The sequence below is a fragment of the Zootermopsis nevadensis genome, unplaced genomic scaffold (genome assembly GCF_977971745.1).
Source record: "Zootermopsis nevadensis isolate Lab colony 2312 unplaced genomic scaffold, Znev_1.0 Znev_ptg000028l, whole genome shotgun sequence".
NCBI classification, from domain to species: Eukaryota; Metazoa; Arthropoda; class Insecta; order Blattodea; family Termopsidae; genus Zootermopsis; species Zootermopsis nevadensis.
In genome coordinates, this window is record NW_028259160.1 from 13569622 (window position 1) to 13589585 (window position 19964).

At 36.6% G+C, this 19964-nt stretch overlaps 2 protein-coding genes across 12 annotated transcripts in view; both read right to left on the reverse strand.

The window, feature by feature from the left end:
- The window catches only part of Dh31-R (Diuretic hormone 31 Receptor), a 129804-nt gene extending 117931 nt beyond the window's left edge, over positions 1 to 11873 (reverse strand). For 5 of the 7 annotated variants that reach the window (XR_002544070.2, XR_002544071.2, XM_022070251.2 and 2 more), the window contains exon 1: positions 10181 to 11873. Coding sequence is in view for 3 of the 7 variants with exons in the window: in XM_022070251.2 (XP_021925943.1) it covers positions 10181 to 10253 (73 nt within the window). In the remaining 4 variants the exon portion in view is untranslated. Of the gene's footprint in view, positions 1 to 218; positions 586 to 8127; positions 8244 to 10180 lie in introns of those variants that run through there. The other 2 variants (XM_022070249.2, XM_022070250.2) reach the window with 2 other exon arrangements.
- A 143-nt stretch (positions 11874 to 12016) lies between these two features.
- Positions 12017 to 19745, reverse strand: LOC110832856 (transmembrane protein 19). Of its 5 annotated transcripts, XM_022070264.2 has the most exons (9): positions 19589 to 19715; positions 18934 to 18977; positions 18167 to 18373; positions 16836 to 16946; positions 16520 to 16657; positions 15683 to 15832; positions 14442 to 14546; positions 13887 to 14102; positions 12017 to 13285 (listed from the first exon to the last, which is right to left on the reverse strand). In XM_022070264.2, the coding sequence occupies exons 3-9, from the start codon at positions 18330 to 18332 to the stop codon at positions 13128 to 13130; spliced, it is 1044 nt and encodes a 347-aa protein (XP_021925956.1). In that variant the 5' UTR covers positions 18333 to 18373; positions 18934 to 18977; positions 19589 to 19715; the 3' UTR covers positions 12017 to 13127. The 5 variants fall into 5 exon arrangements, with proteins under 5 accessions (XP_021925956.1, XP_021925953.1, XP_021925957.1 ...); XM_022070261.2 differs by lacking the exon at positions 18934 to 18977 and having other exon boundaries at positions 19589 to 19745; XM_022070265.2 differs by lacking the exon at positions 18934 to 18977 and having other exon boundaries at positions 19580 to 19728.
- Between the last annotated feature and the right edge of the window lie 219 nt (positions 19746 to 19964).

Consider the following 19964-nt stretch of genomic DNA (forward strand, 5'->3'; position numbering starts at 1 on the left):
TGATTCATTATATGCACTAATATTAGGCACGTGCTACACCAACTGTCGACATTAATACTAAAAATAAAGCAACAAAACTTCTACAGGTGTAAGTACAGAAACAATTAAAGCCTGCTGACGAGAGTAAAGCCAAACTCCCAAAAGGTCGTGTAGCCCACATGAAAGACACCTGCAACAAGTCCAACATATTGTTTGCACAACGTGTTTCCAGAACTTACTGTTTTCCAAATTTCGCCAAGAACCGTATTTACATTATCTGGCGCATCCCTTGTTCTCAAACATGTAGTTCACATTAATATGACTAATAATCGACACTGTTTCCGAAGGTGTTCTTAGACATCGAGATTAGTAATTCCTGGAAAAATAAAGTTACTACACTCCATAACCAAGTAAAGAACGCCTTTTGGTGCATATTCGTATTTATTTGTAAATTATCACTTCGCAGAGGCTATGCATATTTTAGTTTCAAGACGTGAGTGAAGTCAAGACTTTATTAAGATGAGTTTATTCTATTAAGAATTACGTAGAAACAACAATATTTGTTATGCCCGGAAGCAAGAACAATATTTACTATCCCTTCACTAACACGCACACAGAAACACGCGGTTAGAGAGACTGAAGCGAAATGACCAGTGCGGGGAGTGTTGTCATTCATTGTCGCTCAGAGTATGAAGCCAGTCTGAATCAACGGAAATGATTTTAATTTATTCGTCCTTGCTTGAAGTACAGCCGTGCTTTTCCTGGGATGTGTTTATAAGTTTTAATTTATCTAGAGCCTCAAGTGAAGAATTAACCCCTTAAGACCACCTGATTTAACAGTCCTTTACTCTCCACTTTTAACTCCTATAAGGTGTATTATTATTATTATTATTATTATTATTATTATTATTATTATTATTATATGTATGTACATCTTATTTTGTGGTTTTAATTTTATAAGTTTTTTCTGTTTTTTATTGTTTAATGTTTTATTTAGTATTATTAATTGAATTATATTACTTAGGTATCGTATTTTGCCCATTCGCTTGTGAAACATTATTCAATAAATGAATTGAATTATCATTATTATTATTAATATGGTACATTTATATATTTAGTTTCATTTGTTTGTTTGTTCTTGTATTTGTAATGTTTTACTTTCATTATTATTTAATTTAATTATTTATTATATCTTATCCTGTACTCTGGTTTAGTGCTTGGCTGTTTTTGGCCTTATTTGGCTGTTGCCAAGCACTTAAATAAATGAATTGAATTGAATTATCATCATCACAACGTCCTGTCCAGGAGCCAGAGTCAAACCTTCTCCTCGAGGCGCATTAAAATGTAGCATTTGAAATTATATTTTAAATCAATAAAATTCTGCGATCATATATCCAACAATTTAGGCTGTATGGTATTATCATCACTGTTATCATCATTACTGTAAGAGTACCAGTATTTGTGTTAATGTCGGACTCGATTGCTCTAGCGTAAGTTTCAAGAGCCTTTCCTCGCGAGCTTTTCGACTCTTTGAATGAAGAAACTGTCGAACCCAAAACCTTTCTTAACACTGCCCCAGCACCTCAACCACAGAACCAAAACCAGCTTAACACACTAATTCTCCGAATTCCTGAATTTGATCTCAACAGTTTTTAGTAGACTAAACATACTAAATATGTCAGTATGATGACAACCAGTCACCTGAACCCAGTCAAATATCGAAATATTGTGTATACCAAAAGAATCTCGGACAACGAACAAAGTTCCAACATAATATGCTAGTATAATCAATCAACTGCAGGCATAAACCTTTACAGAGTTACAGTGCAACTACATATATACTTGGCGAAGTTTCGAGTAAATCTATTTTTCTTTTTCCATACAACCTGAAAGGGCAAACGATGCGAAATTTCATTTACTCTGACAGGAAGCCTAGTTGTTTATTATTTCCCATAGAATGAACCCCATCGTGCAGTGTACAGTCGTTTCTTTGTGGAAAGAAAAGAACACATCTGTATTCGTCTGGTGAATCTCCGCGTATAGACGCCAATTGTTTAATTAATGTGCCGTTGTTAAACCTAATTTTACAGGAAGTTCCAATTGTATCAGAAACGTGTGTTAATCCGTTTTAACAGCGCTAAATAAAATGGACTTGGGTACTCTTAAACGAGATAAAGGATTGATCATGGACAGAAAGTAGATGAGGATGTTGCTGGGATGTACAGGTCTGAGGAAAACAACTTCAAATTAGTCACTGTACTTGACTCCTACCAATATTTAGAAATAATAAGAGTCAGAAAATTAATGATACAAAATTTAAGACTGTCTGCCTGAATTTGTGGGATGGATTACAAAAGGAAAATGATTTCCAACGGGAAAGTTGACAAAAATCAAAATCAAAATTAACATGCCCACCTGATCCATCAGCAGAGCATCATCATGGCATCTAAGCACATAAGACATAACGAGATTATCGTTTACTTGCATGAATAAGTAACACGCCTATTCACTACAGCAAAAGGTAAACTTCGAAAATTATTTTGTTCTCATAAGGCAAAACAGGTTTATGCCAACACGTTCTGAGAAGTTCATACCACTCGAAATCAGTCCTGGACCGTAACACATCAGCCGGTATATTCAGTCATAATAACATGGTAGCAATGCGAAATTCTGAGGTGAAAACCACTCATTTTTCCTACGAAACCAACAATTAATTTGATGATAAAACATAAATATCAAACTTATATGAAGGTCATATGCATACAAAATCATTATTTTTGAAGTATCCCACTGCATATTTACGTCAGCCATGATAACCCGGCTAACAATTTGTAAATCGAAAAATGAAAAGTCTGCTCACTTTCGTGGTTCAGTGGTACTCCATGTACTGGAGCACAACAAAACCGCTCAAATAAAATACATCAAACCACCTCCAGCCAGCCGTCGTTAGCCGGCTAATTGAGGCTAAATATGTAATATGTTGCCCTCTAATGACTGAGTTGCTACACATTTTTACAGACTACAGACTCTTATACTTACAATTTACAATTATGTTATTTTACGTGATATAAAGGTAACACATATATTCTCTAAAATATTTCTTTTAATTATATAAGTTATTGGCAATTTTAGCTACGTATCCATCTTTGCGTTATTAATTTAGTGTTTTTTCTACGATAATCAAATGTGCTGTAACGGAAACATGCAAGACAGTAAAAGATATTCTTCACTCAATTTATACTCAAAGCAAGTATTCAACAGACGAATGGAAATAAATTGCCGAACGTTTTGAACGGATGCGGAAATTACCTCACTGCGTATTCCATAATTACATATTCTAAACCCGTCAGATAATAAATTCGTTTTTTTAAAAAAAAATAGTCTCGCAAAATTTGAATGCAGTCGACTGATTCATCGCCTAAAAGAATCAAAGGAATGTAACAACATGGAAATTTATACAGGGGACGAGATTTAGGAAGTTTCTGTTCACTTAAAGAAAATTCTGCCAAATTCTGATTCGTAATGTCAATATGACGATCACATATATAAGTCTGTGTCATTACGCTGTCTAATAATGGCCAATCAGAGTGGTACAAGTATTATTCTCTTAGACAATTATAAAAGATGCGTTTGTTCAATTCACGTGCCTAACCGGTGTGCGTTTTCCCATAAACGGCAATCCAATTAAACGTGTCTAAGGTTGTCGTGTCACGGCTAAATAGTGTGAATTTGGCCTTAGATGGTGCGTAATTAACGCGTACTGATTGTAAGAACAGTTTACCTCTCAATAATACACACTAGGTGGTTTTAAAATTTATTTTAACCTATTTTAAATAACACATAAATAATTAATTATCTCAAAAGATAATATATTCGGCATGATTAGATTTACCAACAATTTTATTTCCGATCAGGCAGAGTAACAAATCTAATACTGATTAGATTTATCAAATATAGAGTTTTATCTGTAACAATTCAAGGTGCGAAACCTAAAATCTCAAAACTGAAGACTTCTTCAACTCTCGTTAAACTCACTGCCTTGGAGACAGCATCATAAAGCATTAAGCAAACCGAAACGCGATCTCGAAAAAGTACATAACGAATCATAGAACAAATTTATTCAATGTACTTTATAATTCACTCGATAATTCTTTTAATAAACAGCAGGTAACGTAAATGTTTGTCATAATTATTGCTCATGAAATTGCAGTCAAAGTTAATAAAAATCATTCCCAACTCTAAAAAAATATTACAACTTGCGATATTTTCAAGCATTGCAGAGTTTCCTATGCCTTATATTATTTGACAGTAATTAGTATTAATTAGCTGACTTATTAAATTTTAGTGATGTAAATAGGTGAAAATTTTACTGAAAACCAGTGGACCAATTAAGGCCCTTCATAGCTTTCTGCCAGTTGGTAACGCTGCACCTCAGCAACGGCTATAATTACTTCAACACTCAAGAGCCAACCCCGTCTCAGTGTTAACTAATTCGTTTTCACACGTCTCGTTACCAAAATTTTGTTAGCCCGGCGGGAAATCACAGCAGGCTTGTATAAATCCCAAATTGTGTTATGTGTACTCTAATGATGCGGTGGTACGCTACCGTTAGCTTCTAGATATCCAGAATTATGTTACATACTCGATACAAAGGGACTTTATAACGTAATCATGGTGTCACCATAGAACATTTCATGATAGATCGTGTAAAGGCATGAACTGTATTCAGAATTTCGCATTAAAATTCAGATACGTTTTCAAACGTGTTAAAAACTCCAGCCGTCGGTGTGGTTAATTTGTTAAAATTACTAATAATAAGGCTCTACGGAAGATAAAAGTTTCATAACCTCTAGAAATGACGAACCATTTATGAGTTACGTGTGTTATTGCAGGTCCTATAAAAACAGTCCAAAGAATAATTTCTTTTCAATTCCAAAATTCCATTACCGCACAAAACCTTGTTTGCAGACGTATCTTTAATGTAGGTGTGAAACGTGGTAATTTAACCTAAGAGAAATATATCACTAAAGTATAAATGATCGAAAACAAATGTTTCAGCAAACATACGGAAATTACACTACCAGAAACTTGGTAATTTGTGCATTTTTACATTGTCATTTAACACTGCCAAGGTAATGACATCCAGAAATCCACAATGAACTGGACAGCTCAGGAATGCGTACAGAACCTCGGTGGGAACATCTCTTTAAACGGCCACTTGTTATTCAAAGTTATTTAGAATTTATTAAAATGAACTGAAATCTTTAACAGGCCTCTGACAAGGCCTACAAAATATTCTCCAGAATTCACACTGGTAATGCTACCCTAGAACATTACGTTCATATAAATGTATCGTGTAATTTTATTTCATTCACTCATAATTATTGAAAATCTGACAAATTAGTTGCGCACATTTATAATAACATGTAAAAAGGCTACTCCAGCCACTGCTTTCATCACCATGACCAGGTACCGCAAAATATAATAAAAAAGACACACCGGAACATGATATATAATTCTAAGGCAACATGACACATGAAAAGTAACTGACGAAAATACGGATAACAAGAAATATGATCGACACGGACAAAAATATGAATATATGTCCGTTTCACTGGTGCAACGGCTCAAGTCGTCAGCTTGACAATCAGCAACATTCAACCAATCAACTTAACAAACGTCACAGATGGGCGGTTCGCAAACCTACTTTGTGTTCGGTAGGTCTAAGTGGCCACAGATCGATGTAAGAAACACAGTCGGAATAAGGTTATTGTATAAAACCGCGAAGAATTACTAAATGCATACCGGTACGTTCAGTTTGCAATAAATCCCAGCAAACGTTCTTTTCACCAATCACATGTAGAGTATTTCCTATTTATTATTGTTGTTTATTTAACAACAATTTCAATTTCCAAAAATCGGCTTATACCCTCGAATGAACAATGAATTGGAAAGGATATGGAAATAAGAGATGGTGACCTCCTTCCACTCGTCATACACGTGATACAACAAAGTGAATTATTTTGAACCCAAATAACCGGAAATTAAGGCTGTGATAGGTTGGGTTGGACGGGAAGAGATTGCGCGTAACAGTTATAACAAGTAGGTGTAGTTCGTTCATTTCTGACAAAGGCGCAGATTGACAATCTTACAAATTTTCCGTGTTCTAAGTTTATTCTTAAACTGCTATTTATCGGAAATTGGCTCCATCTCCATCTTCAAGCGCAAGGGTGAACTTTATCTGAGGGGGTCCATCAACAGATCAAGTCTCATTATCAAATTCAATACACGATGTTCCGTTCAAAACGCAACCCGAATTACTTGGCCACACACAAACACTTCCATGCACAAAACGACAAAACCAATGGCTTTAACGGTCGTAATTTCAGCTGTTTCGCCGCTCGATGAGACCTTGGCACAGTCAAACACCTCCCATGTCCCGAAATTTTGTCTTCATCGGTACCTACCACCTTGTCAGGATATACAGTTAAATGCTTCACGAGCAGCAAACTAAGTTATAAATAATTAAGTAATATTAAACAATAAACACGTTCTGCTCACAAATACACTATGTGGGCGGCGGCCTATTAAGCAGTGTGACCTTGACTCTGTTGTCACCGGGAGATCTATTACAAGGGGGCGGACGTTCTCCAGATTTTAATTTTGTTCCGTGGTAATTACTATTGTGCTGCGTCTTAAATGGCGCATCCTGTATAACAAATGCTCCGGAACATTTCACTACTGCCGGTTAATCTATGAGTGTGTACTGTTCACCACAGTTGATACGATACACTAAAAGCAGACACCAAGACAATTACGTGTGTCGTTATTAAATGTCAAGAGTCATCTTTCTGTACGCTCTCTCCTTATAGATGTCCATTAAGCTTCAATTTGAAAATGTTTCTTTCCTTATTCTCTTTAATTCTTAATTCACTGCCATATTCAAGACATCACCTGTGTTTCAAACAATCATAAGTGCGTACATGCATACGCACAGGTGCACGCACATAATCAGTTGTTCCTAATATGAAGCTGGTAGGTCTAAATGTGGCCTACACGTTTACATTCGACTCACGAACAACATACATTTAAATGCATTTGTAATGACATAAAACAATGAGAAACTAAATCGGCTATTTCTTATGACATTTTGTTCTTCTGTAGGTTTTTCTATTCAAGAATAAAGGCCTATTACCGCTTAGCAGGAAACGCCCTATCTCGTAAAATTCGCATAGTTCACTGTAAGTTCCCCCTAGTTCAAAGCAATGTCATACATGTTTCACCAGATCTATATATTAATGCTGTAGTTTATTTCAACAACAGCTTTCTTACTTGTTGCAAAAAAAGCGTGTTTTGCGCAGCTCATTATGTCAGAGTTCGGCTATGACGCACACTTCACATGTTCGAGGGTAACAAATTAAATAAACAAACTTTAAATGTTGAGGCCGTGAAGAATGTCACTGTAATTTCTAAATGCCATTTTACTTTGATGCATGGTCAAATATATGTACCGAAAGTATTATTAAAAATGTACCTCGACAATATTCTACCACTACAGATTATCAAATTGCATGGATGCGTCGATATACATCAACCCTTTTAAATCGAATATCGTTTATGGTTTTGTTTTAGTGACAAAGCTTTTTATATTCATTTCACTCCTACTGAAACTGCGAGAGACTATAATGAGTCTAAGTGGAATTCCCTTGTGTACTGTCACAGTAATTGGGGGTTGTCTAAGTACACACGCACTTTGACGTAGCAAACCCTTCAACGTAAATTATTTCAATGTGATTATAAAAATGTATATTACGCGATCAAACCCACTGCACTGCCAATGAAGGGGTTCGCATTTCCTCCACACGGTTAAATACATCATTATTACATATAACTTGTGAGTAGCACGAAAGGTTTATCCTATAGTAGGCCTATGGACATCTATTTCAAAATCTGAGCGGACGTAAATAAATGTCGTTCATGGCAATCCAAATCGTGTGTGTTCTCTTATTTTTGTATTTCATACTGGAAAAGTTTTGTGCCAAAACATTACAACACCGCATTGCCAATTTATTACAACTCAATATTCTGTATCATGATCCACTAGAATATACGACATATAATGTATGGTTATTTTAAGAAAACACACACCAAGTTCACATGCGAGAGGATCTGGCTTTACGTGACGTGATACGATCAACAATTACACCCGAATAAATGCGTCATTTGATCGCGCATATACTGGTCGCACCCTACCTGAAGAGCACGCGAGGAGACCGCGGGTGGAGTCGCGACCAACTGTGGCGTGCAGACTGTTCCGTGGCACACACACACGATGACTGAAACACTCAGCGCAGTAGCTACTCCACGGCCTGCCCGCCAACCTGGGCGCATGGTTACAGCACGTCACGCTGTGGGGTGAAGCCCCTCAAAAAATTGTAATATTCTAAAGCCGGCTACACACGTGCAGGTATACCTGTACGTGTGTAGCCGGCTTAATACAAAAAGTCGTGTTATTATTCCTCTACATTTCTGTTCCCTGACAAAACAAAACAAAGGAAACTGTGTCACTACTGACCGAATGTCCGGCAGGAGAACGGATTTATCTGTTACCCATCGAGTCCAGACCGAATGCGGGGGGTCCCAGCGATTATCCTATTCAAATGGGGATCTTACTAGATCCAGCAGAAACATAACGGAAAGTAAAATAGACCGAAGTAATTAAAGTTAATTAAAGAAGTATAGAATTTCGTATGTCCAAAAAATTAACTTTGCTATTAGCGTTCATCAGTAAACAGTATAATTACATTAAAACATCATGGATGTTTCAGATGGTAAATGGTCACTGCATTTTAAAGACATAACCCAGTTTTGTTCAAAGCAAACTACGCTTAATATTAGATTACTAGGGACACCTCTACACGAAACAGTCTCAATACATCCTTAGTAATAGCATATAAAGTAAAGCTTGTCCCACTATACGCCATGTAGGCGCTTGGGGTGAGTGGAGGTATAGCTCCTCTCTTCCTTGACCTCGGCACTAGATGGGGGTGAGTGGTCAGCATCACGCCCCGGCCGGCTTTACCCCCGGGAAAGGACCCCGGTACCCATTGTAGAGGAGGCTGGGTGGGCCCCAGAGCCGGTCTGGACGCAGAGGCTAGAGGAAAAATCCTCTGCCCCCGTCGGGGATCGAACCCCGGTCTTCCAGCCCATAGCTAGTCACTATACTGACTGAGCTATCCCGGCTCATACAGCGTCGTTGGATATGGTGCCCTAAAATTACTCCCAGTTCTTTTTGTATTTTACAAGAACTAACTACGCCATACGCCTATTTAAAAATGTGAAGGTAAAACTGTGACATGTAAACAGATGGTCGTTGTTATAGGCCGGAGTGACAAACACGTGTTAGTCTAACTGAAAACCTTTTGTGTGTATGCCTCTAAACAGCAGTCGTTCATTCAACATGATGAATGAGTGAGGGGGCCATGAAACGTTATACGAAATTTCGGTCGAGTTTCTGGCTATGCTGAGGTTCCTAGTGTATTTCTTTAATCAATCCTTTCGAATACCGGAATAATGCCTCGAAATAGGTCATAAATTGACTCTTCCACACCCTTACCTGCAATTTTTATGATCATGAAGATGGGTGTCTTATGGAATGTCGAGCCATGTAGTACGGCAGAAGTTTATCGATTATTCAGAGGGGCTCGATACTTCCATCATCAGAGCGATGATGATAGAAGTTTTATGATGGCGGCAGCAGCTCTGAAACGTCGATAAACGTCTACCGGTATAGAATCCCAAAAGTCATTTTCATACATGCCTCCATGGGAAAATTAAATTTCACCTTTTATGATCTTCCCACATCATTCAATGCCATATAAGCTGTTCAGTTAACAGTTGCTAGAACAACCGGGAATCGACAAAGAACCACTTCACCTTAAGGCCTACCCTCATTGCACATACGATTTTATCTAAAATAGTCGGAGAATTAGATGGATAGAAGTAATCCCGGACGCAAGATATTTGTATGTTTTGAAACGTTCCTGTTTACATATTTTATTCATATTGTGGAATGTTTGATGTAATTTCTTTGGATAATTACATAATCACATGATTTTCCACAATTTAAATTTTCATTTTAATAAACCATTAACAATAGTCACTTATGCCTACTTATACATAGTTCAAAGACTGTACTCACCATACTCTTGAAATATGAGCACTACAAAGTCTTGACAAGAATTCCAAAGACCCTGGAGAAACACACTGCACATCACAAATTCACTTCTGGACAACAGAGGCCTAGCAAAAATGTAAATTTCGAAGTTTGTGTCTTGAAATATGCAAATTTTAGTAATGTCTTCCTTATTTATGCCTTCAATAATTTTAAGTTAAATTAATAATTAAGAAAGCCACGGAACTGACCACTCCACATATAAAACTGTTTAAGATATAAATTAATTTAAACTAATTCATTTGTAATGTCATTACACTGAGAATGTTTCTGGTCAGATATTTCTTAAAATGGGCCTCGACCTACTGTCAATCAATGTTGTTTCCGTTTGCTTTAGAATCTATTAGGATTATTTCACTAGCATCACATTATCCGTCACTGTGACTGTTTTTTTTTCATCTTCGATTAGTTCACTAACGATTAAATAAATCGCTTATCTGAGTACGATTCGCTTCTTCACTAACTTTGTCATGCCGCCACTCTAGCGAACACAGGCGTCAACATCGAGACGAAACAGAACACGAAAACGATTGTTACAATTTTGACTTAGAATTTAATCGACTGCCATGTGCTGGCATCTGTTGACCGAAAGTATGGACACGAGTACGGGATCTTATACCTGCCACGTCAGATCAATCGGCTCAGTAGCAAAAAAGTATTCGTGCTATGTAACAACAATTATTTTGGATAGTCTTAACACCTCATCGAGTTCACTTTTATCTTCATTAGTGTGTCGGCTGTCCCCATTCAACCGCAATTGTCAGCTTTACAGATAGAAACTAACCAATATTTGTGAAACTCAATATGAACCAGGTATGCCAATACCGTTACTAACGCAGGTTTAAAATCCGTGTAAAACGTAATCCTACTGCACACGAACTCCCTTCAGCACAAAAGAAACCAAGGTAATACTTAATTCTTGCAGCTGCATCCCACAGCTGAAGCACTATTTGAAATCGGTACGACCGAAATTACAGTAGTTACGACGCCCGCCACTCGTCACAAACACTTCCTGTTACCCGAAACTTTATTACCGATCGGTATATAGTCTTATTCGGCACTTCCTCGTCAAAACACACACAGTTAAATGCTTCACGAACATCAGCAAACTATGTTGTAACAAAACAATGTTCTATAATAAACAAACGTTCCGATCGTGAATACACTATGTTCGCACCTACACAGCTTTTGCGCAACTGGCGTAAGCAGAGACCTAGCAATCCTGGTGAATACGAATCAGGGGGGAAGGTGGGAAAATCTGTTACATGGGAGAGCAGGTGTTTCTGATTTAATTTTTGCACCGCAGTACACGATTGTTTTGGAGTTGAGCTTTAAATGGCACATACTGTATAAAATTAAATACTGACGCCATATAGTATGACACACTAATAATAAAGAATTGAATTAAATTATTAGCCAACTAATTCAGAATTACACTCACAGCAATTGCCTAACTGGCTGGAGAATAAAATCTTTACAGAAATCAACTTCATTTCTACACTTCGAGGTTTTTGTTTTTTGTAAGATTTCGTAGAATACTTTATTTTTAACTTTTTAAGGTGTTAGCTGGGCTAACACAGCTAGCAACACGGTTAACATGAACACTGTTCTGTACACAATATTGAGGTTTGAATATTTAACTTCAAGCAAAATCCAAGGGCTTCACCTTTACCACTAGAGCCCGGCTGTATGTGACTATACCGAGAGCATTTGTGTGTGTGTATAGATTTATCCAGCACAGGCACTTCTACATTTTTTATGAACAATATATAATACTAGTAATATATTAAGAGAACACAACAATTAGGAATAAGAAAGTTGATATTTCACTTCTACCACATGTAACATAACAAACTTAACAAACACATAATATATGTATATAAATAAGTACCTGTAACATTACTTAAAAATGGTCATCATTTAGCTAAAGCCTTACTCCTTAGCTGAAATGTAAACTGCTAACCATGATTACTATTAGGAAGATCAGAAATATTCACAAACCTGAAGGTTCATCACCGAATCAACCAAAGCCCTCCACTGGTTCCTGTCCTGGGCCAACAAAATTCAGTCTCCTTCAACTCCTATCTCCCACAGCTCGCGCCTGACATTATCCTCCCATCTACGTCTAGGTCTCCCCAGCGGTCTCTTCCCCTCAGGGTTCCCAACCAATATCCGGTGCACACTTCTTGTCCCATCCATGTGCGCTACAAGCCCTGCCCATCTCATTCTTCTCGACTTACACCCTGACAATATTTGGGGAGGAGTATAAATTTTTAAGTTTGTCATTATGTAGTTTTCTCCAGACCCCATCGTCTTCTCTCCTAGGCCCAAATATCCTCCTCAACACCCTATTCTCAAACACCTGCAATTTATGTTCCTCCCTCAGAGTGAGAGACCATGTTTTGCACCCATACAAGACAACAGGCAAAATTATTGTTTTGTATACTTTAATTTTCAGGTTCTTAGAATTCAGATGGGAAGACAAAATATTTTGAACTGAGAAGTAGCAAGCACCAGGCAATCACATCCAGCTACAGGACACTATTATTCTGACCAAAAAAAAAAAGATCCATGGACCAGATCATCAGTAAGTCAGTGTGGACACATTCTTCAGAAACACTGTAAACCACCTACAAGACTGCATGGTGCCAGAACCAACGCATCTCCACAGCCACAAGAACTCTGAATCTCACATATAAATTCCTCCTCACTTTTCAGTTATTATTATGTCCACTGTCAATATTTTTAATGGCCTGATGTGATAAACCCAAATGTTCTCCCACAACCACCCCCTGCTCTGAATCTCAAAATAGATGCCAATATATCATTAAATCTCTAAGAAAAGGGAGATATTATTCTGTCTTTAGATAGGAAAGAAACAGCAGGAACCATATTCAAATAATATTCTCAACTATCAAGGCCATAACATGTTAGCAATACGAGGCGTCAAGAGGCCCATCACAATTGTTGTGATGAGGTTGACACTGTTGTTATCCAGAATCTGTACCCCACTGATGTAGCGAATGCCCTTCCCAGCATGCTCCACCACACAGCCAGTCCGTTCATCTAAACCTGAAACAAAACAACTGTGTTTCCAGACAAGTACAGTACTTGCTTCATGGGTACTCTGTCCTCATAAACATATACTTTTACCTTCAGGACAGACACCAGGATGGTAAAACCCTAACCGCAGTCACAGTAGCAACAATAATCCTCACCTCTTTTCTTCTTTCTTAACGATACTTTCCTTCTATCATTAACCTTTATTTATGGTACTATACATATATTCAAACAGTTTCATACACTATAAAATATCACTTAGGAAAAATTTACAATGCCACTGTTTCAAATCTTTAACTGTGTTAAGTGATAATAAAAAAAGTAGTAAGTAATGTACACAAGTTTCCTTATGTAATTCAAATCATTATTTTTACTTATTCTTCTTAAAAAAAATCCACCCTCACTTACAGGACAAACAAAATAGTAAGTTAAGAGGTAATAATTCACAGTTGGGCAGCCGGCCGCTGCACTACATTTCGGAGCAACGACGCCAACTCGCCATATATTAAAGTTCTTCCTTCAGCCTCTTTTCTGAGTGTGTGTATGTGTCTGAAGCATAAATACACTCCATTAAAATTCATATGTAAAATCTGTATAGATACAGAACACTTGCCTGAATACTGGAGTGTTGCTCCAAGGACTGAATCCACTAGGCTTCCAACAAGACCAGCAAATGATCCTGCAAACACTAGTGGCCACTGTGGAGGACTGGCTGCCAGAACAGTTGAATCAACAAAGTACAGAACAGACAAATAGTACGACAGACCGACAACAGTTCCACCCAATAAACTGAAGAAGAGACCAGCAATGGTTACACCTCCATTAGTACCTGGAACAGCAAGAAACAGAGGTGGATGATAAACTTAGTTTTTCACAATAGTTTTTTTAACAATTAATGCCACAACATGATGCACATTTGTGTTGTGAACAAAGGAAAAAGAAATCATATATGGAGGGAAGCTGCAAACATAATGAACACACAGTAGCAGACAAATGACATTAGGTGATTCTCAAGCTTGGTGGTTGGGCAAATGGTTAACATCTCACGACAACAACAAAAACACACAGGGACCCAGACTTGTGAGGGGGTTTGATGTAAAATTATACATGTGGCATTAAAACCATTTCCAAAGTGCTAAGAAAACTTTACAGAATCACATGTGCTTACCTCTAGGGACCCTCTGCCTGCTTGTTATAAGGAATGGTTCCGCTCGACCAATGACAGTCCCCAATTCTGAAGCCCAGGTGTCACCATTACTGCATGCTAATGCACCTAGAATCATAAAAACTTACTTGGCTTCAAATGAATAAAAAGACCTGCTCAATCTTTAACCAGTGGTCTATGTACCCATAATTTTCTTCAAAATGAACAAAATATCCAACTTAAGTCTCCACATAAAGTTCACAAAATTCTCACAGATGCAAACTGACATTCACAAAACATTTTGCATTACAAATACATTCTCTAAGAAATACTCAGCATGTTAATTTCTATTTTAAAATTTTAATTTTACAAATTTCAGCATCATTCACAGCACAAAGCAACTACGTAGAACACAGCATTACATTATGGTGCAAATCCGAAAGAATTTGCATTGCTGCTGACATCAAATATGAGAAAACATATCAGACCAATAAGTTGCAGCTTCAAAAAACAAATTCAGAAAAAGGTGAAATTAAATCATTCAAACATAAGAAATTTCCAAATTAAATTGAACAACATTACTAAGAGCATTATCAGACATTTTGCATTGGCACAAAAACTCTCATATTTATAACATTATATTTAATTCTCAAACGATAAATATAATTTATTCTATTATATATACATCAACTGACAAATGTTTCAGATAAGTTACACATCTTAATGAGATAAATATTTTGCCAATGTGCCACATTCATATACTCTGAGACATAAGATGGAATAGGTTTTGGCATAGCTAATGTCATCTTCTGTGTGGTTTCTGTTACTTTTAATGTTATCAGTTCTGTATTATAATTATTTTCACAGTGTAAGACTTGAGGTTCTCACAGCGGTGAGTATGAAGATTTCCGTCTTCTGGGTTGTTGCACTGTGTAGTCTGGTTGATGTTAACCAACGTTTCACAGGTCATACTGCCTCCGTCATCAGGGCGATGATGACGGAGGCAGTATGACCTCTGAAACGTTGGTTAACATCGACCAGACTACACAGTGCAATAACCCAGAAGACGGAAATCTTATTTTCACAGTACTTGATATAGACTGGTTAAGGACATTCATAACACATAAAATTTCTTAGTAGTACTTGTGTAATATGTACAAATCTATATTACCACCATTCACAGAATTGTCCTATAAGAAAATTTCAAAACATCAATTCCAGCACTTGTGCCATGTTATGAAAGCATCAATTATATCGAAACTTACCCAAAACTCCAAGACCCAACCAGGAAGCCCGGTAATCTTTGATGAAGTTTATTGGTCGCTCCCCACAGCCTGAATCTAGCATGTACAAGAAAGCTAACTGTGTCGCCATGCCACCATTACTCAGCACCTGAACCCATGACCTCTGCCCACCTATTCAGATTAAAAATAAAAAAATCATACAATTATAAATATTGTAAATAAATTTCAAACAAATGACAAAACATCACATGTAAAGAAATTCACATAAAAAGCATCTAGCTAGTGTTAATTAGTCCTAAATATCTAAAACCTCCAAATGAACATTCTAGAATTTTACTTGTAGAAAAGAATGTGACTTAAAAATGGCAGCATTTACTTTGCAAATTAACCAATATTAAAAAAAAAATTGATTCAGCACAGCTTCATTTACAAATGCTACATTTTTTTTTTTTTTTTTGGGGGGGGGGTTGTTACCATCTTTTATGTGAACATAATCATAGAATTTTCAAATTCAACTAGCAACTAAGTAATGAATGTGTTAATAACAAATATCTGTCAATTTATATTCAGTAAACTGAAATTTATAACAAATTAATTATTATGTTCAACATTGTTAACATTTTATTCTGCTGTTCCACTAACACAGGTGGGTACAGTCAGGCTTAAATGTCTCAAAATGAAAATAAATTACATAAAATAAGATTAATTCACAAATTAAAAATCTTGCCTCATTCCAACTGACTCACAACTTAAAATCCATAACTTTTAATAAAAAGCTGCTTTGACATTAAAAAATCATTATACATGAGAACATTTTCCCATCTTTCTCATTAGTAAGAAGGTATATTATATGTTTACCTTCCTTGAAGTCTTCGTCTGTGCTCCGTTTCTGCTCACTTCGGAACTTTGTAAGTTTGGATGATGTCACAAAAAATGTCATGAGACACATGAGAAATGAGTAACTTGTCAGTGTCAGTATAAATCCAACAAAGAAACCTGAAACAATGATTATAGCAAGCAAATAAATATGAACACTAAAATAAAAGTAGATATAAGAATTCAGTTTTATTAACTTTCAGATACAGCATGTACATTGGACATTATTACAGTTAAATGATTTACTAAAGCTGTCATGTCCTGAGAGAGAAAAGGTTTTGTCCGCTGGGATTCTTACCAAGGACAGCGCCAGATACGACTAAACTGTTCTTGCGAATGCCCCATGCTGCTATTGCAAGTGGAGTTACTAATGAAATAAACCATCTTGTTGGAGGAATTACAAAACCATCTGCAAGCAAATAACATACAAGAGATTTGAGGTCCTCATGACAGTCAAGAAGCCAATATTCATTTTCTGGGTTGTTACATCCTATGGACTTGCAGGAAGATACAAATATTTTGAAGAAACATTCTACCCTAAAAATGTAGAGAATATGTTCCTTCAAACATATGTAAGTACTTGTAAGTCCAAGGTGTTGCAACCCAGAAGAGCAACATCAACATACAACATGCCATAAAGTATATGTACACTTAGTACTACTGAAATGAAGCAGTCATGGCATATTTCAATAAACCAGGAGAATATCTGCCTATAAACACTGAGGAAACCCATTAACACCTGTCAGAATAACATGCTTCTGGCAAGAATTAGAATCAGGTACTACCATGAGTGAAACACTTAAGTGCTACATTATAATGTACTGGTAGCTGAACTTAGTTTTTAATTTGTTTGTTGCCAAGTGCAACAATGAAACTGCCATCTGAGATTCATTACACTCATGGTCATACATCCTCAAATGTTAATTTTGGTAATATGGCTGCTGAATTTGGGTAAGGGTATTACATTCAGGTTTAAACTGATGCATATTCTTTTCCTTTGTCTATTAATTTAAAAGCACACAACCTTTAGTGGCTGGACCTGCTTCTCTGCCAACTGGTGAAACAATACAAAATAATCAGCTATGAGAAAAACTAATCTAAATCCTAACTAATTAGGTTCTATAGTTTCATCTGATGACAGTAGCAGAACTAGCTTCAAAAACATTGTGTGTTTTTACACTAACTGAAGAAGGAGAATGTCCATGGAAACATATCAATTTAATTAAACAACTTTATCAAAATTATTAGACAAATTTAGGTTTAAACTGATCTTTTCAAATGAAAAAGTTTAGTTTTGTGAAAAAGTCTCAGTGGTTATTATAATGACCACCACTACATTCCTGTTGTCTTGTTTTTGTGGCATTTAAATGTATAACCAGCCATTTGGCAATGGCTTAACCATTCAGAAAAGGGTATGCAGATTGCCAAGAACAGGTGTGTCTGACAATTTTTATATGATGAAATAAACCTACTAAACCCTACACATGAAACTAGCCAATTTCTTTCATATGACTTACTATAAACAACTAGTTTCATTACAGTAATGCAAAAGTTATATAATGCATACAATACTATAACAATACCTAATAATTATAATAACAAAAATAAATGAATAAAATAAATTCTTACCTTCATGATGAATTGAATTTTCACCACCTGCAAAAAATGAAAAGGCAAGATTTCCAATCCACATGGTCATGGAGAGAGGAAGAGCAACAGCACATATTAACACTGGCAACAAGTTAGCTGCCTTTGGATTTTCCTTCATGGTCCTTTGTAAATTTGTAACTGTCATTCTGTATATCGAGGACTGGCCTCCAAGCCCAAAATGAAGATCTTTTGAAAAAACAAATAGTCCAACATAAATAACAAATACATCACATACAACAATACGGCTCCATATTCACTCAAGAACTATTATTAGTCTTTGACCTTATCTGTGAAGAATCAAATCTATATGTCTTGCCCTTAGGTTTCCATGGCCAGTATCTAATGTATAGCATGACTTTCAGGTATAAGATAAATCATTTGTTAAAGCCCTTCCAAAGATTCGGCAAATGTCTGATAATTCAAAACTTGATTCTATACCATCATCAAAGTAACGGTAAAATAATATTTCAACTTCCAATGATAAAAGGTCAACTCCCTGCACAAAACCTCCAACTCCTGTATGAAGACATGATCAGGCAGACTGGCTAACACACCTTCACAAGGATTTCTGAACAAATTAGGGACACTAGACTGAGGCACCATTTATTTTCCATGCGATGTTAATGTACTAACCACAGGATCAGAAGAACTACATACCTGTGACTCAGAACTGTCAGCTTGTGCAACAAAATCTGAATTTCATATGAGGAAATATTAGTAAAGTCAGTTCTGAACTGTGGTATTACCTTCATTCAGCAACTGGAAATTTTCTATTACATGATAACACCACCTGGGAAGTAACATATAGTGGAAGTTTTATAGAAACCAATGTTAAGTTTAAATCACTGTAACATTCCACTCTCTGTAATGCACTGTGCCCATACGCTCACACACATATAGCAATTAGTATGTGGTACCAATGACTAAGGCATGGAATGGATTACTGCATACAACTGATAACATATTTCTTAATATAACATGAAAGGCACTGGTTTGTCTAGAACGTTATACTGAAAAAAATTTGTCAAAGTTATGCACATGCCGGTATTCTAGGTCATAATGCCGTGTCCACTTCGGCTCTTTAAATGTAGGCAGCATATTCCTCCAAAACGTAGATACCTACCTAGTTCACATGCCAATACAACTTGGCGACCAACAGTGATGTCACCGAAGTGAGAACCTAAAACCTGAAGTACCTCTTTGAACTTAGACCGTACATAACTAGTAATTAAAGTCTAACAGCAGAAATTATCTTATTTTCATCATTAGTTTCTGCTTCAGGTGAGAAAAGTCCAATCGCACAGCGAAAAGTAACGCGTTTATTTCGATAATAACACTGAACATAAAGAACTTCCTAATGCTCCAACACCTTCAAATTTCAGGAACACTCACATTACGTACCATCAACTTTCAGGAATCGAGTTGTTGGCCTAATTAACCTCTTCAACTCATATACGGCAATACAATATACTTCATACACCACACCATTCATAGCACTACTGCTGCTGCTGCTGCTATGAGAACTTCCATTATTAACAACAGATGACCCAAGCCACGTGATCGTCTGGACCAATCACAAAGCAGGACTGTAACTATCATTTCAGCAGCGGTAGCTCATTTGGTAGTTTGTTTATATGATATTTGAGATTCTCAAAGGAAGGAATGTTGGTTTCCAGGATTACGATGTTTGTGGTCTTGTAGGTGGACACCAACATTTCGGAGAACCATACCTCCTCCATCACAGGGACTTATTACCTGCTATTCAACTACAAATAGT